Source organism: Leuciscus leuciscus (genome assembly GCF_965113295.1).
Source record: "Leuciscus leuciscus genome assembly, chromosome: 20".
Lineage (NCBI taxonomy): Eukaryota > Metazoa > Chordata > Actinopteri > Cypriniformes > Leuciscidae > Leuciscus > Leuciscus leuciscus.
The window spans coordinates 3,820,713-3,844,386 of NC_138744.1; the positions used below are offsets into that span (position 1 = coordinate 3,820,713).

Sequence of the window (23,674 nt, forward strand, 5' to 3'; positions counted from 1 at the left end):
TGTATGCATATGCAGGTCATGATCACTCTAGTTAAATTTTTAACTACTGAACATGGCAGTCTGAGGGAGGCTTTCAAACTTTTATAAAATATTTCCTTAAATATACAGTACAGGCCAAAAGTTTGGAAACATTACTATTTTTAATGTTTTTGAAAGAAGTTTCTTCTGCTCATCAAGCCTGCATTTATTTGATCAAAAATACAGATTTTTTTTTTTAATATTGTGATATATTATTACAATTTAAAATAATTGGTTTTCAATTTATTATACTTTAAATTATCATTTATTTCTGTGATGCAAAGCTGAATTTTCAGGATCATTACTCCAGTCTATCACATGATCCTTTAGATTAGAAATCATTCTAATATTCTGATTTATTATGAGTGTTGGACACAGTTCTGCTGCCTAATATATTCGATGAATAAAAGGTTAAAAAGAACTGCATTTATTCAAAATAAAAAAATATTTTCTAATAATATAAATCTTCTTTACTATCACTTTTTATCAATTTAACACATCCTTGCTGAATAAAAGTATTGATTTATTTCAAAAAAAGAAAGAAAAAAAATGACTGACCCCAAATGACTGACCAGTAGTGTATATTGCTGTTACAAAAGATTTCTATTTTTAAAACATTTGCTTTTTTTTTTTTTTTTTTTCATCAAAGTATCCTAAAAAAGTATCACAGGTTATGAAAAAATATTAAGCAGCTAAGTTTCCAACTTTGATAATGAATCATCATATTAGAATGATTTCTAAAGGATCATGTGATAGACTGGAGTAATGATCCTGAAAATTCAGCTTTGCATCACAGAAATAAATGATAATTTAAAGTATAATAAATTGAAAACCAATTATTTAAAATTGTAATAATATATCACAATATTACTTTTTTTCTGTATTTTTGATGAGCAGAAGAAACTTCTTTAAAAAACATTAAAAATAGTAATGTTTCCAAACTTTTGGCCTGTACTGTATATATATACAAAACAAAAATATAGCACATCAAAGACTTAAGTAATCTATAAAACACTTCCTGGTGTTTGATTCAGAACAAACCCCTGAGTGTAATGTTCGAGTAACATCAGTAGAGCTGCCTTCCAAAGACTGTAAGAAGTGCAGAACAGATTATGTATGGACATGTTTTCATCTGTGAGAGCTCACAAGTGATCAGATTTCATCAGAAACAGTGTGTAACAGAATCTTTGATGTGTCCAAATCCAATAATGTGGCGGTGGGGGGGATTGTGTAGTATCTCTGCCATCAAAGTTTGAACAGTGAGGATGTTAAACACAAAGACACAAATACAAAAAGAAATGTAGACTGATTGATGGATGGATTGTTTATTAAACAATATCAAAAAAAAAAAAAAAGTAGGTTGTGTACTACATCATGTCTGGTCTCAACCAAATGCTTTTTTTATATATATTCTAGATATTGTTCTATGTGTTGTAGACACCAAAGAAAACATCGGACCCATTTTACTTTGACAGTTTCATTTGGAATCATCCATTAGTGAAGTAAATAGAGTTTACTTTGATGCTTTGACGATATGTTATTAGACTCCAGGACTGTTATTGCCGTTCAGCGCTAAAAAGAAGAAGCAGAGATTATTTATCATGCAAACACACTCCTGTTTAAAAGTTTGGCGTCTGTAATGTTATGTGTTTTTGCAGTAAGTCTCTTATTCTCACAACGGCTGCATTTATTAAAAGCTGAATTTTTAGTGTCACGTGATCCTTCTGAAATCCCTCTAATAAGCTGATTTGGTGCTCAAGAAAGATTTCTGATGATTATAAATGTTGAAAACTGTGCTTTTTAAACTTTTTTGTCATATTTTTTGATGAATAAAAATGTCTAAATAACAGCATTTATTTGAAATAGAAATCGTTTGTAACATTATAAAAGTCTTTACTGTCACTTTTGATCAATTTAATACATTCTTGCTAAGTTAAGTATTCATTTCTTTAAAAAAAATGGTACTGATCCCACAGTGTTGAACATTTCAGTTTAGGAGCAACAGAGTACTCTGTCACTTGTGTCTGGTTTACTTTGCAACTTATGGCCAAGAACTGCCCACTTGGACTGAACGAGACCGTACCCACATGCAAGTTTGTTCTTACATGTCGTTTAGGGGCCAGTAAATCTGAAACACATTAATACTGCCTTCATGTGCTATTAGAAATATCCTACTTCCCACTTCGTCCAAGCTTGTCGCATTCAAGTGCTTTGTTGTCGTAAAGAACTGGAATCATTGTGGACACCAGGTTTATTCTTCCCTATTTATTGTGCAAAGCTTATTCACCATGCTATAGTCAGCTTGTGGACAATTCTGTAATTTCAGTCAAATGTATAAAACATACAAAACGCTTCAAATGATTATTCATATATGCACTTTAACGTTTTGTGGAAAAAACGAATAAAACAATAGCAGTGACAGCAGCAATCGTTCTCCCCTCCGCCATATTTAAAGGAACCGTATGTAAGATTGAGGCCAAAACTGGTACTGCAATCACATTCAAATGACTGTAGAGCGGTGTATCCCCTCCTCCTCCCCCCTGACTCGAGGTTGCCAGTTAGGCTGCAGGATCCCGCAGGAACGTCGGCTGCTACAAGGAGCTTCCAATGGCAAGTGACGAGTCCTACACAGTACGTTTTTTTCCTATACAAATCCTTGTTTTATTTCGGACTTTGTCACGACGTATTTCGGATTCATAACGAGGTCTTTTAGGTTTCGTAACGTTAGACATTTTTTATCCGACACGTTTGTAGCTGCAGCTGTGGTAACTAGAGCAGAGCTGGCAACCCGGATGCCGAAACACTACTGACTTCGTGATTGGTAGATAGGTGGAGGGTGGAGCATCAGGCCAAAACACAACATGACAACATCAACATCAGTTGAGGGGCTGCAACTTCACTTTTAAATGACAATATCCTGGCCGGACTACTGTTGTCAGTGATATAAGTATTTGAAATGGACATGATTTCTTAATGTCTAGTGACATATCAGGGCCATTTTATGATTAATTGAAATACATTTCTTACATACGGTTCCTTTAAAGTTTATGGCACGCGCCCAACTCGGAAACTTGGATATCAAAATTATCCCGGAGCTTCCCAGTGGTAAATATGACTTGAGATGGTGTTCATGTCCAGTTTTTACCTAGGAAACTAAGTATTTACAATAATTCCGATAGCACATGAAGGCAGAATAAAGCACAATAATAGATCGCATCATTGCAATCATAAATCCTGTCCAGTTAAATCTTAAAAATAAAATTGTAAAAAAGTACTGATTATTTCAGACAAACAAAACAAATGTTCCTTACGTTCTTCCTGTGACCCTTTAAAAACCTTTTCCCATGCTTTGCTTATGTTAGCCCACCTTTTTGTTCTTTATTTTATTTAATTTATTTAGCTATTTTTCATTCTTATTGCTTTGCACATTATGTCAAAAACGTACAATAAAGTATTTAAAAAACAAAACAAAACAAATATTAAGGTTAACCTTACATAAGCTCAAGGTTAAGAATATCTAGATACCTAGAAGTGTTTTTGTCAAAGATGTGAAAGAATGTCAAATCTAGTAATTAGTTCTTCCTCAAAGTGTTCATAACTTTTAAACACATTTGTGCAAACATTTTGCATAAAATCAGGGAACGTGGACGGTCTACTCTACTTGTGTTACCAGCTTAAATGATAGGCTACCATCACCCAGGATACACTAATAAGGGAGTAAAAGCCCAGATTTGATATTTAAAACAAATTCGATACATTAAAAGTGTCCATTTATAACTTAGATAAAGGCTAAGACTAGGAAAAAAATACAATTTTTTTTTACATTGGTTGATTTTGGTCATTAAAAGTGCCAACCTTAGAGAGGTTAAACACTCTTTATTGTGGGTTTAATGGTGTGAATCATAGTATTTCTATTTCCCTGCCTAGTTTAAGCAGAATGAAGAAAGACATAGAAGTTCTTGAACTCTTCAAAGAAGTGCAGCTCATCAGAGAAGCTGCTGGAGAAGCCCAAATCTTTGCATGTGGTCTTGACTGTGTGGACCACACAGAGAGGGATTGTCTGGAAAAGCAGTTCGGCCATCGGCGTCATCGTGGGCTTCTTCTGCTCCGAGACCAGGCTCTGTATCCGGGCTTTATCGACGGGTTCAGGCGAGGCGCTGTACGAGACCACAACGTTTAGCTTGTCATCCGACACCGGCACCTGAAAGCGACTCTTTCCCGTCAATCCATGGAAGTCTTTCTTGTTGGTGAACATGCCTGTGGGGGAGTTAAAGATGCGGACTGACCAGCACACCCAGTCGTACTTCTTTTTCAGGTGCTCTACCAGCATGTCGGCCAGTTGCTGGTTGCTTTTGTCGCTTTGGTCTCTCACGATGCGTTTGGCGTCCAGCTCGGCCTGCGACGGAAAGCTGCTGATGCAGTCTTCAATCACGACGTTCATTTTAGACTGGACCACATTCATCTTCTCGCTCCAATCTTGAAGCAACTTCTCGTCGTCGTCGTCGCCTTTCAACGCCGCGTGTCCCAGTAAGGCGATCAAACCGACGCAGAACAATTTCTTGAGCGTAGCGCAGAAGTCCTCCACCGCCCTGCGGCTCTTCTGCTCGTAATTCAGAGTGATTTCCAGAACAGACTCTCCTGAGAAGTTATCTCCGGTTACGGCATTATACAGAGTGTGCAAGTTTTTGTCGCCCCCCGTCCTACTGAAGTGATCCAGGAACGTTTTCTTTCTGACATCTCTGAATTTAGGTTTCGCATTCAGGACGTCCATGAATTTGCGGAATTGGTTGGTCAGATTCTCCTCCACGGAGAAGTAGGTGGCATCTATCCCGCTCTTCTTGATCTCCTGGTTTATCTGCTGGACCTCTTCAGAGACAACTTCCAGGCGCTCTCGCACCTTCTGGAACTGCTCCTTCATGTACTCGGCCTCTTTGCTTTCCACGTTATCCAGCGCCAGCCTCACAATCGGAGCTGCGATGGAGAACACAGGGAACAGATCTCCAGCAATGCTGGCCAACACTTCTGCGCCCTGCTCAAACACTTCCATCACGGTCTCCACAACATCCTTCTTCTGTGCAACAAGTTTCTGCAGCTGCTCCGCCATCTTTCAGTTTCGACAGCAAGATGTCTCTGTGTAAAATAAGATCAGTACATAATTAGAAATTTACCATTTAAAGGGGTCATGAATTGAGAAATCAAATTTTCCTTGATCTTTTGACATATAAGAGATCGTTCAACATTCAAAGAGAATGTTAAGGATACAAAAGACCGTCTCTGTGGAAGAAGATCAACGCCTACTTCTACATCAGTGCTTCTTTAGGCCCGCCCACTGATTCACGCATGTCGTGTAGTAAATACGGGAGACACAAACACAGGATTTACTTTAGCAACAAAACAATATAGACGCCTCTGAGGATTACGTTTTGAAGTGGTAAGCTGTGGAAAAACACAGTCTTGGCAGTGCCTTCCTTATTTGTGATCCTAAAATTAAGAAAGCGTGGATGAATTTTATTTTTAACAGTCAGTCAGATCAGTTTGTTTGCTTTATTTTACTGTGGATTCGTTTTTAAACAAGACACAGTTTGACGCAGGCTTTTCAGAGAGACTGAATAAAAAAATTAATGAATAATTAATAAAAGATGATGCAGTGAAGACTACATTGGATCCGACAGTAATGTTGCAACACACAAGTGTGAGTGTCACTACTGCTTTGTCTGATACAGATCGTTTGATATGTACTGAGTATTTATATAGTAGCGCCGCAGTGAAACTGTGAATGGTTGTGATTTGCTGTTCTTTCCTTTGCTTCGTCATTTATGTGGTTAAAGCATTGGATTATCGGATGCGGAAGAAAGCACTAAGGCCTCGTTTACACTGCAGGTCTTGATGCCCAATGCTGATTTGTTACATTTATCCGATTTTTTGGACCATCCGTTTACACGTTCTTTCAACTGTGACCCATATCAGATTCATGTGTTTACACTTGCTATACTATCTGAAACATCGCGCATGCTTAAAGGGTTAAATTCTCTCGCACAGATGGACGAACGCGAAATATGCTTGATGCTAGCTCTGCGATATATGCGAAGTTCGCCAAACATCACCATGATTATGAGGCGAAGGAGGAAGAAAAGTGCCATCATTGCACATATGCTTCAGTTATTGTGTATGAGAGAGAGATCTCAGGACGGGTGGGAGCATATTCTGTTTAAATATTGGCTTTAACGAGGAGCGGTCGGTCCAAAATTTCGGTCAGAAAATCCGATCTGCCTGTTTACATGACAGTCACATTGGCACATATCCGATTTATTTCCACATATGAATGAGGCCTGAAACCGATCTCGAAATATCTGAATGCATGCATTTTTTTCCTGTTTACACTGTCATAGAACACATCCGATCTGTGTCACATATGAGCAAAAAATCGGAATTGGGTCACATTTCACTGACAGTGTAAACGAGGCCTTAGAGAACGCTTCTTTTGTTATTGTTTTGATCGAAGCCAATCGCTGTAATTCTGAATAAAAGTGAGCGAGATCATCTGTTTTGTCATCAGTAAGACATTATTACACGTCTCATTTTACTTAAAGGTGCTGTTTGTAAGAATGACACTTAGTGGTCGAAATAAGGTACTGCAGTCCAAATTCAAAATATCAGAGATCGTTGTTTCCCACGCCCCTCAGACTTGACGCTCACACGGGTTGCCAGTTTGAGGACACGCAACAGGAACGAGTGCAATTGACAACGAAAAGCGAGGAGACTTACTAGATTAACTTGTAAGTTAATGAGTTGATTTATCCGCGTTTTAAAATGCTCTTTAGATTTTTTGATGGAAATCGAGGCTTTTTAAGTTGTGTGGAATCTGCAATCTTTGGCTCAGTTTGTTTGCTCGTTTCCAAGTCTGCAATACGCTGTGTTTCCTGCCAACTGGCAACCCGGGGTGTCGAAATACTATTGGGTGAACTGGCAGTGGGCGAGATCACACAGTCCAAAAAAAAAAAAGTGAACTCAGCATGTTTCCTAAATATCTGCAAACATATTATGGTATTTTTTATGTTTTAGTAGAGTAAAAAAGTTACATACAGCACCTTTAAAACATGATGATACTGCAAATGACAATGTTTACGTTTTTCACATTATCGAAAGGATGAACTATGATTAGCCTATAAGAACGACAGTGTGACAAACAATGGTACATTCATTCATAATTCCGTTTACATGAAACACTTTGTCCTTTGTCAACTATAAATGTGGTAATTCCAAGTACTTTAACTTTATTTTGCCTCAACCAAGATGTAATACGCATACATTTTTGGCAAATGGTTCAAGTACGTAACGAGATATTTTTCAACATTTTAAGTTTTCAAAACAATGACACACGTGTAATGGCGGAGACGTTGAAAATTATTTTAATCTGCAAAACTGTTACCCAATCATAGCAGTGGGCGTTTACTTCGAAGCCTTGAATGCAGTGAATTCCAAGCCTTGAATCAAAACAGTGGTCGAAAGAGAGGGTCAAAAACAGGATATGAAATAGCTTCTCATTTAAAAGACTAAGCTTGGACATTTGTGCACATGCTATCCAGTTAACACGTTTTTATACATGCAAACCTTTAGTGCAGTGGTTCTCAAAGTGTGGTACACGCTCTGTCTAGTGGTACGCAGAGGAAACACTGAATTTCGTTCTCACCGGTGTGAGTAGAACGTGATCAACTGCTAAATTCAGACTGCTTTTTTTTCCAACTAACGTGATCATTATAAAGGCGATTCAATGCTATAGCTAACAAATTTGTGAATATTTTGAATAAAAAAATAAATAAAAGCAGATCACCAGGTGGTCGCGTGACAAGCAATGACGCGTCACCATGGAAAAAAAAGTAATACGATCTATAACGGTCGCCTTGAAAAGCTTACGCTTGGGGAGCAGCTGAATTTTTTTAACTTAAGTGTGTTAAAAGGTTAAATATAAATGAATGTTAGGTGGATGATTAAATTATGAAAAGTTCAAAACTGCTATTGTGGCTTCAATCTGGCAAGAGAAGTTTGGATCAGGAGGAGAATGTTTCAAATACAAGAACTGAAGAGGATGAGAGTGAACCGAGCACAAGTGCTAACAACAGTGTTACGTTACTTTTAAGTACAATACATTTTCATTTAATCTGTAAGTACAGTTTTTATTTCACTTTTAGGTGCAAAAATTACCTGTATGTAAGCAGCACACAGTACTGTGTTGATGTTAAAACTGTGTTGTTACAATGTTTAAAGTGGCTGACAACAATAAATATTCTTATTATAAATAAAACTGCCTGGTTTTTGAGATGTGCATAACTGTAGCTGAATAGTTAGGCCTACTATGCTACTGTATTTTAATATTAGTCATTATGGTGGTACTTGGAGAGCCAAATATTTTCTGAGGTGCATGGTGTAAAAAGTTTGAGAACCACTGCTTTAGTGAATAACTGTCTTTATCTCCTTAGACTGGTAAACGGAAAGAAACTTACATGATGTGTCAGTCTTCGTTTCCTCTGAATCTTTAAACGGTCAGTGTGAATCTGGGTGGGCTTGCTAAAAAAAGATAAAGGAAATGAGAAATGTTTTATACAAACCATAAAAGCAGCAACACAACCTCAACAACACACACCAGGTGTATGTACACATGCTAAAAGAGGCTCGCTCGTTCTGACAACCACACCTTCATTTACATAAAAGACATTCATTCAATTCAAACATGCACTAAACGAACTGGCAAATAATGTAAGAACAATTACTCACACAGTATGCAATATGCAACAATAGAGAGGACAACCATTTCAATTGGAAACAGTTCGAATGGATTTCCCCTTTTCCATAATAATGATGCAACACTATTTTTGTTAAGTAGCTTGTTAGGTCATGTTATCACTTCCTAAAAGTCCAACGTTTGGACACACTTGACTGACTTCATGTCTTGTGATCTAAAGATTTGCGCTTTATATGAGTTGTTTTATAAAACAAAGTCAATTTTGTTGTTTAATCTTTTTAATGTCTTTGGCATTATTTGAAAATGTGGAAAAATTAACTGAGTAATAAGTGTGTGCAAACTTTTGACTGGTTGTGTAACATTAAATAAACAGAATGCTGATACACTATTCTCTATGGAAGCTTGTTTCCGCCACAGAATAAAACATTTTAAAAGATAATTGCGACTTTTTATCTCACAATTGCGAGTTTACATAGTCTGTTCGGAGTTTACTTTATGCGAGATATAAAGTCAGAATTGCGTGAAATAAAGTCGCAATTGTGTGTTATAAAGTGAGAATTGCGAGATCTAAAGTCAGAATTGCAAGAAATAAAGTCAGAATTGCGTCTTATAAAGTCAGAATTCTGACTTTTCTCGCAATTGCGACTTTATATCACGCAATTCTGACTTTATATCACGCAACTGCTCACAATTGTGAGATATAAAGTCCAATTCTAAGGAAAAAAATACGTTTTTTTTTTTTACCCCAGAATAGTTTATATCTCACAATTCTGACTTTATAACACGCAATTGCGACTTTATATCATGCAATTCTGACTTTATATCACGCAATTGCGACTTTATTTCTCAGAATTGCGACTGTATATCTCGCAATTGCGACTTTATTTCTCAGAATTGCGACTTTATTTCTCACAATTCTGACTTCATATCTCGCAATTCTGAGAAAAAAAGTCACAATTTTGACTTGATATATCGCAATTGTGAGATAAAAAGTCGCAATTATTATTATTTATTTATTATTCAGTATAATATATTATTCTTCCATAATTCTCTTACGTTTCCTGAATAAATGTTTTTGATATACCATAAAACGGTACGTTAATTAGGGCTGTGTATCACCAAGAATCAGGCGATGCGATTTCTATCACGATACAGGGGTTACGATACGATACAGTTCGGTACATTGTAAGAAAGGTGATTTTTTAATTTATTTTTTGCATAAAACGTTTTTATTTGCATTTATATCACTAATGTTGTGCAATCTAAGTAAAGGGAAAATAGCAAAGTGCTTGCAAGATTCTTTAGGTTAATATCCGGCAAAACCACTGATGATTTTCCATTAACATTTCTGGCTAGTGTCAACACAGGTGTGGGAATAATTAGCAGGGTAGTTTAACTAGCTGAGCGAGAACCTTTTTCCAAAGCACCTCAGCAGTAACCATGGAAACAAGACAAGGAAAACACCATGTCAGCTTCTCTCCAGACACAGACATTATGCTCTTTTTGACTGGGCAGTAGCTACAAAATTCCAGTGTTACAAAATACCAGAAATTCAAGCAATTATGTTACTTACAAACCAAAATAGACTTGTATGCATATTTAAAATGTAATTTAAAATTGTAAAGATATGTTGGCATGCCATGGATCATACAAAATGAACGACTAATTTAATACACTAATTGGGGCCATTAGCTTTTATCCTCGCCTGAACTCTTAACACACATATGAACACACATATGAAATCTTTTTTATTTTTTTAGCTACAGTTAGTGTAGCTGAAAATATGTAACCAGAACATTCGCATACCTATAAGACATCTGATAAAACTAATCTGTAAACAATTATATGATCAATAAGTTATGTCAACAAATGTTTTATATTGCTTTAACTCATCAAAATAAGTTAAGCAATTTTTAGCAAACTTTTTTATAAGTTATACAAGATCCAACTCATTTTTTTTTAAGTCAGTTTAATGTAATTTAAGTTCAAATGACTTAAACATCCAAGTTGATTGACAGCAACATAGTGGGTTGGCCGAGATCCCAACACTATATTGCTGTCTGTGTTTTAATTCAGTGTAGGACTGATTCATGGGCTGTGTCTGAAATCACTCACTATACCCTTAAATAGGGCACTATTTGAGGGGACAGCCATTTGTAGTGGTGTCCGAAACCATATAGTGGACGTTATTGAGTGAACTCATTCCATCCCACAATGCACCGCAATAACGAGTGTACAACCGATGTCTATTGATGCGCCTACAGCTGAAACAAATCATCCATCCATCCATTTTCCAAACTGCGCTGGTCCAGCGTATTATCATACAGGCATAAATTCCTTTTTCATTTGTTAATACATTGTTTAATTAAGGTGAATATGCAAGTAGTTTCCATGGCAGAGTTGAAGATAAATCTTCTCATTAGGGATCTGCCAGTTTGGTGTTTCAAATGATTATTATTAAACAGAAAACACAAACTGCAAAATCAGAAGCACTTCCGGCGCACTCAGTGTCCGAATGCACTCACTCGTTTTCATCAACTCCTTCAAGTGGACTATATTAGTGGAGTACTGTAGGGAATAGTGAATGATAGTATGGGGGGGGGGATTTCGAACATAGCAATGGCCTACATTGAATGCTTGATTCTGATTGAATCAAGTATTGATTCGATTAGTAGCCTACTTCTCAATCAGGCCATCAAATATTGTATTCATAAAAACCATTGTTCAGGGTATCTATCTGACTGCTCGTCTGTAAAACTTGTTTTCTAATTGTGCTTTTCGTGGTCTTTACACATAATTTGATTCGAATAATCTTTCACAATTAATATTTGTATTACTACAAAAGCATAAAAGTATAGTATTTGTTTATTTATTTATTTGTATGTTTGTTTGATAAGCAGTCGTGGTACTCCTATAATACGTGGGACAGTGTACACTCATAATAACAGTTGGTAATTTGCGCAAAAATAAACGGCTTTATGAAGATACGATACAAGTCGCTCTGTATTTTGCGATAACGACGGACTGACTCAAAGTTGTCCCGTACCTGCACCAAGCTTGACAGAAAGGTAAATCGGTTCTCTTTCCCCCCCACAGAATATGGATTTAGTATTTTATAACCACATTTCTACTGGCACATATGTAGAAATGTTCCCTTAAGATAAAATGTCGTTAAATATCAGGCTGGCAAAGTTAATACAATGATTGTTGACATAAGAAACACTTCCTGGTTTAGACTGCAGCCCAACGATCTGCTGCCTCGGAGTTCTTCAGAACGAAGACAAATGAGTTTAAATGAACGTTAAAGAGAAGATTTTTATTTTATTTATTTTTTGCCTTAATGATCGATCGGTTATAACTCGCTCGTGTTTAAAACATAGCGAGCTGGTGAAAATGTCACAGGCGGACATCAGACTGTGAAGAGAAACGCCCTAAAAACTTTTCATGAGCAAAAACTGAAACCACGGCGTACAGACCGTCGTTGAACTGAACTGACGTCTAGACTAGAGAACAAATTAGCCCTGTTATGAAACAAACTCACCTTCTAGCAGTACCTTCCAATCGATCACAAATGGGATAGAATAAAATAAAGCAAAAGTAAACGCTGATCTGTCTCGCTCGACGTCTGATCATGTGCTGGTTCTTCTCTAAGCTCGTGGCACACCCTTCAACTAAGTTACTACACACTGAAGGAATTTCAAGTATTGTCCTTTACCCCTTACAAAATTGACCATTTTATCATAGTTTCCAGCCAAATTCCTGTGTATGTTTTTTGTTTATGGTGTAAGAGAAATATTTAAGTATTGTCCTTTAACCCCCTACAAAATGTAGGCTACCATAGTTTACACCAAAATACCATAGTACAATTTTTGTTACTATTGTAAGAGACTGAATGAAGTATTGTCCTTTATTTCTTAGAATTTACCATAGTAACGTTATCCCACCAAAAAATACATAGTTCAGATTTTGTTATTATTGTAAGAAGAATTTAAGTATTTCCTTTAATGTTTGCTATGGTTACCATAGTAGCCTAAGTTTTTTTTAAGGAAAATTATTTAAAATATTCAGTCTCTTTTATAAGTCTCCTATACATTACCCTTAAAATATGAACCTTATTCAGGTAAACCTTTTATTTTTGCAAGTGAAAACAAGGCTGTGACTTACTGAAATACAGTACATTTAATAAAAAGTAGGCTAGAATAAGGTCCATAACTTTAATAAAAAAATAAAAAACTGTTGATACTTTGAAACAAATTTCTAGATCATAGTTGTTTTATTTGCGATTACATAATATCATAAACATGAAATGGACATGATTCTTGGGTTACAGAGAATATATATCTAGATTACTTACTATAATTTTTCATTTGGAAATAATACTTTTCCAGAAAAGACTACAATCTAAAGTTTAAATGAAAAGATTTTTTGATTGTAAACACCACGACTAACAACAAACCCCCACAATCTGTCTATCATTGAAGTTTTCGCCACTCAACTGGTCTTTTAAAAGCATTCTGAACTACAAAACAATACAATTTACATCTGAAATGAATGCATTTATGTTTGGTCACAGACATATATTTATCTTTATATTCCTTTTTTTGCCTTGACATGCGAAAATAAAGTGAAGAACCAGCAATAATATACTTTCTCGTTGTATGTCCACAATCAGTTTGCTTTACCTAATGCTGGATAATATGAAACCATTTTTAAAATCAGAAATATAGAGAAGACTGATTGCCGTTTCACACATCTATTCAGAATGAATGCACAGGTATGCCTTTTTGTGCCTCGCAAAGTAGAAACATTCTGGCTGGAAGTTGTTTTTCTCTTCTACTTGCTTATAGCAGCTAATGGCATGGACCAAAGTGTCGGGAAGAGACTTCCACAGCGCTTGAGCCACAGACTGCATGTTTCCCTTCAGCTTCTGTGCCTCTATCTGATCTAGCAGCTGGCTCTTGTTGAGGGGTTTCGGGTCTGTACTAAAAGACACCACGATTCTGATGTTGTTTGGGGTCAGAAGATCAAAAAAGTTGTCACATCCACCGCTTCCATGGTACTTTTTGCCAGCGAGCCAATTCCAGAAGAATATGCCACTGTGGTTGAACACCCGAACTGACCAAGAAACCCAGTAGTATTTCTTCTCAAGGAGATCCAGTATTAATCCTGCAAACTCTGGGTCAACGCTGGCTTGTTGCTCCAGAAGTTTATGCTCCACATCCGTTTTGGCCTGCAAGGGGAAATTCTCAATGCAGTCATCCACCGCCGCTTTCATGCGTGTCTCTACGTCTTCCATGCGATCCTGCCATTTCTTCACCATGGCCTCGCCTACCACTCCCTCTTTCAGGGCGGCGTGACCCATGACTGCTATAATTCCCATGACGAATATCTTCTTTAGCCTGGCACAGAACTCCTCCACTGGCTTTCTGCTCCTTTGCTCTGTGGTCACCACCGTGTCCAGTATGGCATCTCCGGAGATATTCTCTCCAGTCACAGCATTGTACAAGGCATCAATGTTCAGATCACTACCCGTGTTCTCATACTGGCTTATGAACTTCTCCTTCTTCTTCTCCTTGAACTTGGGCTTAGCATTGACAAACTCTTGAAACTTCTCATACTGACTGATTATCTTCGCCTCACGGTCAAAGTTCTGCTTGTTCATGGATGTCCGCTGCATCTCCAAAGCGATTTGGTCGATTTCATCTTGAATACCTTCGAGTTTCTGGTTAATCTTTTCAAACTGCTCAGCAAGGAACTTGGCCTCCTTCCCATCCGGGTTGCCGAGGATCTCGGCTGAGGCCAAAAACACGGCCTCCAGGATGGGGTGGAACTGTCCCACAGTGGCTGCTAAAACCTCGCAACCTTGCCCCATGATTTCCACTCCTTTCTCGATCTTGTCCTTGTTCTCCAAAACCCATTCTTCCACCCGATTCATCCTGGATCAAAGCAGAGAAGGCCTTCTTATCCTTCTTACCCTTGTCTGTAACAGATCAAGGCATATATATCATAAAGTGGAAGCCACAATATAAAAATCAATACAGAAATCAATGCGGCTATTTCTAAGGGTCATATTTGTTTGCTCAGGATGAGACCTTAACAGTAACCTGAGATGAATTGGACAGCCAGACCACAGGGGCGAGTGTTTGTACGTTTATACATGTTTTCCATGGGCTCAAGCCATTAAAAAAAAAAGAAAAGAAAAAAAAAGAAAAAATTCTAGTCTTGTTTGGGCATGTCCTGTTCCACCTTACAACCCGCCAGCTAAGTCTCGGCAAATTATACAACAATAAAGGCAGATCATTGAGATCAGGTGTCTACAATAAGAATTAAAAGCAAATATGCTAAACGTTTTTTGTGCTTCAAAGCACAGTTTATTATTATTATTATGAGCACACTGTCGGTGTGAATAGGAGAGCTGCTCTCTCCTCTTCTTTGGAGAATAATTTGAGCATTTAAACTCCAGATTTATAGCAAAACAGATGTTTTCAGGAGGGGTTACTGGGTGGGAGAATATATTTGATGGCTTTAGCTAGCATTTCAGGACTTTTCTGGGCACTTTGATTACACAAGGGAGATGATCTCACACTCGTATCTAATTTCCCAAGACTCAATATACAGAAAAAAAGGCACACCCAGATCTGAGAAAATCTGAAACCAATACACTTGTCCTGTGGTGAAACCATGTTCTACAGCAGGCAACAAAATGACTCAGATTTTCTCATAGAAATAAGCACAAATAAATATACAAGACTAAACCTGACATTTGATATTTCAAAGATCATAGACTTAATTTGGCTCCTGTCCAATAATGTCTTACATAATGCTTTAGTGGGTTACGTGAACAATTATGAGAATTCATTTGCTAATATTATGAATGATAAGCATGTAGAACTCATATTTGGAATTTATGACTCAACAATTCATCTTTTAAAAGAGCATTCTGATCTCAATGGAATTAGGAGCAAAACAATACTTACTGAACAATACAATGATCCTGATTGTTTCAAGTCCTCCTTTGTAAGAATAATTAAGATGGCTTTGAAATTAAAACTCCAGGATGTGTCCGATTTCAGAAAGAAAATGACTTCATAAAAAAAAAAAATGAAATGAAATGTAGAAAAATTGTTTAAAAGAAATCCAGTCTAGCAATTTGTACAAGAAGTCCCTGTTTTTGATAGTTCAACTCTGTGAAAAAAAAAAGGAAAGGAACCAACCAACTGATTCTGAAAAAGAGGAACTGTTTAAGTTCAAAGCCACGTCCCTTATTTCTATCCAAATGCTGCTTGGAGCTTTGTGGCAGTCAGCATATTGACTTAAGCACAACATCCAGTATTATTTGGACATAATATGGCAGGATGTGGTACTTAAGTCAATATTGACTATCATCCACATCACAATGATTCTCACAAAGTGTCATCTCCCAACTGTTCATGACAACTGATAATTAAAAGCATAGATCACTGGCCAGCTACTTTTATTTGTGTTTTTTTTTTTATTCATCCTTGGCTCTATGAAGTTTTTGAAGTTGTACAAATAAAATAACCAAAGATGAAAAAAGAGAAAGGGAAGGATAATGAATGGAAATAGACAAAATAAGGAGACTCACCGTTAGTCTGGTGAAATGTATAGATGTGTTCTCTAGTGTTCCAACAGAGTCCAACTGTGCCTAAAAGCAGCAGCCTCCCAGGGTCCACATGTATATATAGACTCTGCCCTGCGGCACTCCCCCTTCAGATTAACTCCATCCCCTGCATGCATTCCTCCGAGCCCACTGAAGAGATGAGGGACAGGCACACAGACAGATTACATCCTGTAAACATTCCTTCTTTGAGAAAAATCAGCATGTAGTAGTTAGATAGTCCCAGAAATGCTTAGTAGAGGCTTTCCCTTATAAAACATGAGGCATGCTCTGCTTTTCTACATGGGTTGTCATGGGTACAGGCACTCACAGTGGCCAGTGCACACACACACACACACACACACACACACACACATATATATAGGCCTATATATATATATAATGATTACGATTAATCGCATCTAACATAAAAATTGGTTTATGTAATATATGCTGTGCATATATATATATATATACACACACACACACACACACATACACACACATATACTGTAGAAATGACAGTATATTTATACTTTTATTACAACTTTTATGTTAGATGCGATTAATGAATTTGACTGCACTAAATGCCATGTTTGTCACGTATTCAGGCTGTAGACTTTATTAATAAACAAAAATAGGAAAACAAGAATATACAATCTAACAGTTCAAGGAAACGGCCTAAAACCAAAAACCTAATGATGACACAATGTTTTGTTGCTATGTTGTTATATTTGTGCTGTCATAAATAAAAATCACATATATATGACATATGCATCCATAGTAATTTGCATATATCACACTCTGAACAGCCCAAACAGTAGTTGATACCATGCATTAGAAAGCAAAATTATTACTATTTAAAAAAAAATATGCAAATAATCAAGTTGTTGTCTTCACATTGTCCTTCTTTTAGGAGATTTTGTGGAGCAACACTTGCCAATCTGAAATGAGTGTGAAAACAGCTCTTGGGGGCACGATGCTTCTAGGTCATTTCCGTCACACACTTTACATGGCAAAGAAAGACTCCACTGTTTTCAGCATGGCAGGAGGACAAACCCAGTGGCTTTGTGCTGAAGCGGTCGCTGGGACACGCTGGCATGCAATGATTCGTCTGTAGAAGGACAATAAGGGGCTGTTGTGGATTACAGCGGGTCTGGCATTAGCATTTCAAATCTTCATGTCACTGTTAGATCTCGCACTATGCAAATCAGTTGTGCTTATAAAGCATGACGTGCCCTCGGTAGCACAGCAGCGGGTGTGTTCGCTGATGCACATGCTTGATAAACAGTAAACAGGACCCTGGCAGATTTAGGATCCATACTTTCCAAACAAATTACTAATAGTTAGTTCCTAAGAATTAAACTTCACTTCCCGTTTTATTTGGGATATGGACATGAATGATGCCTCCAGTTGTATGCAGGTTGTGCTTCTCTAAGCATTTGTCACCTGTAAATGTAAAAATGTTAAGGTTAGGGAACATGTTAATTGGCCTCTTTGTCTAAAATGCATAAAACATCCATAGACAATATGCAAAGACAATCTGAGATAACTTCCAGGTCTGGTAGTTTGTTAAGGTGTGACTTCCAAGTAGCCATTTGCTGTATTTGAAATCCCTGCCCTTTTTTTTTTTTTTTTTCATGAGTCATGAATTAGCCTAAAGTTAATAAGTGGATTAAGCTTTTAATTTCATCTGAACAACAACAACAAATCTGTCATCATAATGCTTGACAGTTATGCTAGGTGTGCAAAAAAAGGGCGGTATAGTTCACTGCAATGTCGTCATGATGACATTTTTCATCAATAATATTTAAATGTTGAATTAAATGCAAAATTTGAGGCGTGATTTATGCCCAGCACAAGTTTATTGCTTACGGTTAGGGGTTTTGAGAAACACATACGAGCTGCTTGCCTTAGCAAACGCCACTGGCACAACATCATTAGCTTTTGTATGTTTTTATCCTTATCTTAAATACAAAATGCCTTACATATATTAGTAAGATCTATAGTGTTTATAATGCTGATCTGTGATGTTTACTGAGTAGTATGTAGCCACAAGATGTCACTTTGGTTCATGTAGATTTTTTTGTGAAGGAAAAATCTGTCTAGATTTTTTGTTTGTTTTATAAATCCATACTAGCAGACACATTTTTTATTTTTTTTAATAAACAAGTATTAGCATGCCTATTGGGGAAGTGTAAGAGTAAATTGTGAGAACTATTTTATGTGGGAATTAGATTCAGGCTATGCTGACTAACTGTTAAGTGGATATTATTCAGACAGGTTTGTCTTAACTGAAACTAAACGAACATTCAGGTTTGTCTTCCAAGAATGACATAATCATATGGTTTGCGTTGGCTATCAAAATGAAGTGTGTTCTAGCGAAATATGTAATTGGAATATGCTTCATTGTAAATGTGTCAACGATCAACTTCTGTCATGTGAGGCAAACAAGATCAACCGTATGAATGAGGAAATATCCAATGCAAATAAGCTGCTGTGTTGCGTTAATATTTTGCCAGCTAAGTCTTTTGGGTTTAATTCTTATTTTGTTGATCCTTTTCATTTTCTATCAAGCAGTGTGTCAGGGAACAGCTGCGTCCAGGTCGCAGGACATAAGCAGAGAGGTTTCAGTGAACTATGAACAAACGTGTCAAAGGATGAACACTGCTTTAATGACAGACCTGAATATCTCTGTTTCCTCTGGTCTGGACAAGCTTCAGAGGAAATGACAGTAACTGCAGTAAAAAAAAAAAAAAAAAAAAAAAAAAAATCCATATAATGGCACTTTATTCCACATAAATTATTATTTTTATTTTTTATTTTTTTGAAGATATCTGGACGTATGCATATTTTAAATAGTTCCTTTCAAAAGGAAGTTTGAATTCTACATGATCCACTGGTCCAAATATTTTTTAAGCTTTATGTATTTTTACATAGGCTACTGTTAAAACAAAATCAATACAATTTAATAGTTCTTTATAGTAGCCAGTTTGCCATTTTATATATGTATAACATTTTTGGTAACACTTTAGTTTATGGTCCAATTCTCACTATACTTATTAGCATGCATATTACTAGGATATTGGCTGTTTATTAGTACTAATAAAGCACATATTAATGCTTTATTCTGCATGACCATATTCTACATCCCTAAACCCAATACTTAAACCTTACTATTAATAAGCAGTAATTAGGAGTTTGAGTTTAATAGTTTAATGGTGAGAATTGTACCCTAAACTAAAGTGTGATTATATTTTTTTATATCATATATCTTGTAAAGTAAAGCAAGGTGTGCTAAATCCGACATCTTTTTAGTTCCCATCTTGATGGTGAGTTTGTTTATCAGTGTTTTGTCCGGCTTTACGTGTGTCTATTGATTTCAGGCAGGTTTTCTTCAGCATCTCTCTCTCTTTGCCCTTTAAAATCCTTATGCAAATGGCAAATGTGATTACAACCCAGACAGTGATGAAAAGAGAAGGTCACCGCTTTGCAGATCTTCATTAATGTGTGGCCGTATTGTCCTATGAAGGCCACTGGAGTGAATTTATGATCATTTGTCATTTAACCTTAGTTTGTCATCTGGTTGTCCTCATGCTCAGCAACACTGATGATTCATAGTTGTGACATAGTTGTGAATTTAAAATGGAAGTGCACAGAAATCGTTATGTGAATCCAATGTTATTGCCTGAAGGACATCCATTTTGTTTGGGTTTTATCACGGTACAGGGTCACTTTGGCGTTCATGTGATGCTCCACCAAGAACTCAGAGATTAAATATATCAGCATGAACGTTTAGACTGTCACACACACACACACACACAGATGGACGGCTAGAGGAAGGCTGTGTCTCACAGATGGCTCTTGTGGTTTTGTCAGGAAAGAAGCTATAAAGAGCAGCTTGGTTCATTTGTTAAAATATTATACTTTGTAATGGCTAAATATGTTCATGTGAATATAATGCGACTTAATATTTAATAGGTCTAAAATTCCCCTTCCCTGGTAATGGTTCAAATATTAAATGTACTGTATAAATCATTTGTCCTTAACCTCCTGGGACCCAGGAATAGACTTTTGGCCACTGTAGTGGACATCATATTTTAGTGAATTTCTAAACACCATACATGTCACATGTAAAGAGCACATTCAGGACAGATACCAAATGTTTGGAGGTTTCACCATGAAAACAACTTATCCTTGGTCTTTAAAAATGTCTGACATTAATTTAGTGATCAAATGTAGCACTCTTATGGAAATATGATAATATATTGTAATTGTAATTTAAATCGGACTGCTTTTCAAATTGTATTTCATAAACCAACATCTCAGGAAAACGTAATGGGGTTTCAAAACAAAAAATGACTTTGTTACAGAGAACAGGGCATTGATTTCATACACGTCCACTGTAGAGGACATCAGCACTTACATCATGTTTATCAGGCATTTTGGGAGACACAACAAGTGAATATGGAAATAAATTATACATCAATATTCCTTTGAAATATTAGACATTATAATTAAAATGTTGCAAATTATTACTCCAATTATTACACTTCTTTTTTCATTAAATATTGCTCCAAGAACACATTAATGTACGCATTATATAGTGTACATTGCATTGAATGGGAATATTAATTTATGGCCATACCCACATATTGCATAAAGTAAAATTGTGTATCAATTCATTCCATTATATATCTTAAGAATCATCTTTATACAAATTTTAGTTAAAATAAATCCTGAAACCCCAAAATGTATTGGTGATTGAAAAAAACAAATCCCATTGTTTTTGCCTATACATTTAATTTCATGTCATTTTATTTTTTAAACAACTGAGTCCTGGTGTCCACTACAGAGGACATAGCATAACATATGAATAAAATATCATTTTTTTTAAATGTTTTTTTTTTTTTTACCATTTGTTTCTTATGCTTTATACAATGTTATGACATGAAAAAAAACTAAATTAAAATAAAAAAATTGTATGGGTCTCAGGAGGATAACATACCTTCAACAAAAAGATGAAGAGTATCTGGACGATGTCCAGGGTGAAGTTCAGGGAAATAACTTAACAGATAAAAGAAGTGTTTAATGAATCATTCCCAGTCCAGAGATAAAGTTCGCTGGAATCCACACCAGATCTTTCCTCTCCTCCCATATGACCCTGTTTGTTTAGCCAGTTCCTGTCAGACAAGTTTTCACTGTGTACTTTAGCCAAAAGGGTCATCAGTTTCAAATTGCACGTGTTTGTTTGTGGTAGTTTGAAAGACGGATATTATAAAAGTGCAACATGCTTATTTAGGAATATTTTGTATGAGACATCTGTATGTATTGTGAAATGCTGTCCAGTGCACCATTTACATGAGCTCGGTGAAAATAGTTGTGAAATCCATGGGAAAACATCCAGCCGTCTGTACTCATGTTTAACAAATGCCAGGTCAACTCAACATTTACAGCTGAAGCTACACTGTAAAAAACTGTAAAAAAGCAACGGAAAAGACATGTTAATTGCTTAACAGTATGTACCCTTACTATATATAGTACCTTATCGTAAAATATACGATAGCAATTTTTATATTTTACATAATTGAACTCAAATTTACGGTAAAAAAAATGGCAGCTGAGGTTGCCAGTACTTTACCGTAAAAAAAAAAATATGGTAGAAATATTTATGTTTTACGGCATTGAACTAAAGTTTACGGTAAAAAACTGGCAGCTGGTTGCAAGCTATTTACCGTAAAAAAAAACTAAAAAAAACTAAAAACATACCAGCTGTGGTTGCCTGTAATTTTAAAATATTGTAGCCGTATTTGTGGACGAATATTTTTTTTGTATGAGCTTAAGCTCATAGGTCTTGTAATGTTCTTCATTTTTCTTTATATTCTTCAGTTTTTACTTCCTCTGTTCCAAATTCAGTTCATACTGATTTTTTTCTCTTCTTTGTTTTCTTTCTCACGCTCTTTACCCTTCACATTCGGATAATTAAACTCGCATCCCAAAATAAATACCCACATGCAGAGAGCCCAACAAAGGGAGCAGATTGTAAACCCAGCTTAATCACTCATGAGTAACTGTTTTTCCTATTTCTATAAGACTGTCACAGAGATTGCCAAATGTTTTGCTTTTTTTATGTGTCAGATAACCAGTATGCAGAATCAACTATCATATTTTTACTTTTGGAAACAGTAAAAACGTGTCGGTGGGATAAACTGAAAAACTAACGATGCATCCGAAATTGCATATTTCATTATATAGTAGTATAGGTGAAAAACAGTATGTGATATATGTCTGAATTCACAGTACTCATAAAATAACCGGATGGCCTATACTTCCTGTGAGATTCTGAAGTGTGCATACGATGGACACTTTACTATCCCATGAGGCCACAGGAGAGGATTTGTGAATGGCAGTGAAGTGAACCAACTGATGCTGATAGGTCACATGATAATGACAACATGGTGAATATTAGTACGTCCAGATAACATTCATACTACACATATTCTAGAATATACTTTTTAGTGGTAGTGAAGTAATTACTTATTCAAAATAAGTACCAACTCAAGAGAGTATGTGATTTCGGACGCAGACAATAAAAGTTTTAGTTTTTTAGTTTTTTTTGTGCAATTAATACTTTTATTCAGTTAGGACACAACAATCAAAAGTGACAGTAAAGAAATGTATAATATTGTAAAATATTTGTATTTCAATTAAATGCTGTTTACTCAACTCAAAGAATCCTGAAAAATGTATCAAAGTTTCCACAAAAATATTAAAAATGTTTTCAACATTGATAATAATAAATGTTTCCTGAGCAGCAAATCAGCATATTATAATTATTTCTAAAGGATCATGTGACACTGAAGACTGGAGCAATGATGCTGAAAATCCACCTTTGCATTACAGGAATAAATTACATTTTAATTATATTACAATAGAAAACTGTTCTATTAAATTTTAACAATATTTCACAAAAGCACTGTTTTTACTATATTTTCGATCAATTAAATGGAGCCTTGGTGAGCATAAGAGGCTTCTTACAGTCTTAGCAAACTTAAACGTAAAAAGTCAAATAAATATGCAAATAATAAATACATATTTTTTGCACATAGGTTGACCTTTGAACTCTGTGGAAGTCTTGTAATGCCATTGTAGGGTGCTGTTCTTTAGAGACCCACTAGATGGCATCAATCTGTAGACCTGATTTTAAACTACCAATAACTGATGTGTGAATATCAGTAAAAAAAAAATATATATATATATATATTTTTTAAATGCTCTATATCTACACTGCACTTCAA

At 36.0% G+C, this 23,674-nt stretch overlaps 2 protein-coding genes across 2 annotated transcripts; both read right to left on the reverse strand.

Annotated features, from left to right (window-relative positions):
- Positions 1-1,324: 1,324 nt before the first annotated feature.
- rpz4 (rapunzel 4) lies at positions 1,325-16,486 on the reverse strand. Its single transcript, XM_082150796.1, has 3 exons — positions 16,365-16,486; positions 8,520-8,583; positions 1,325-5,148 (listed from the first exon to the last, which is right to left on the reverse strand). Exon 3 carries the CDS (start codon positions 5,120-5,122, stop codon positions 3,947-3,949), a length of 1,176 nt encoding a protein of 391 aa, XP_082006922.1. The 5' UTR covers positions 5,123-5,148; positions 8,520-8,583; positions 16,365-16,486; the 3' UTR covers positions 1,325-3,946.
- On the reverse strand, positions 13,009-16,305 carry rpz5 (rapunzel 5). Its single transcript, XM_082150795.1, has 2 exons — positions 15,736-16,305; positions 13,009-14,738 (listed from the first exon to the last, which is right to left on the reverse strand). Exon 2 carries the CDS (start codon positions 14,691-14,693, stop codon positions 13,512-13,514), a length of 1,182 nt encoding a protein of 393 aa, XP_082006921.1. The 5' UTR covers positions 14,694-14,738; positions 15,736-16,305; the 3' UTR covers positions 13,009-13,511.
- Positions 16,487-23,674: the final 7,188 nt, after the last annotated feature.

Coding starts and splice junctions, on each gene's coding strand:
- rpz4 (XM_082150796.1), bottom strand. CDS start 5,122: ATGGCGGAGCAGCTGCAGAAACTTGTTGCACAGAAGAAGGATGTTGTG.
- rpz5 (XM_082150795.1), bottom strand. CDS start 14,693: ATGAATCGGGTGGAAGAATGGGTTTTGGAGAACAAGGACAAGATCGAG.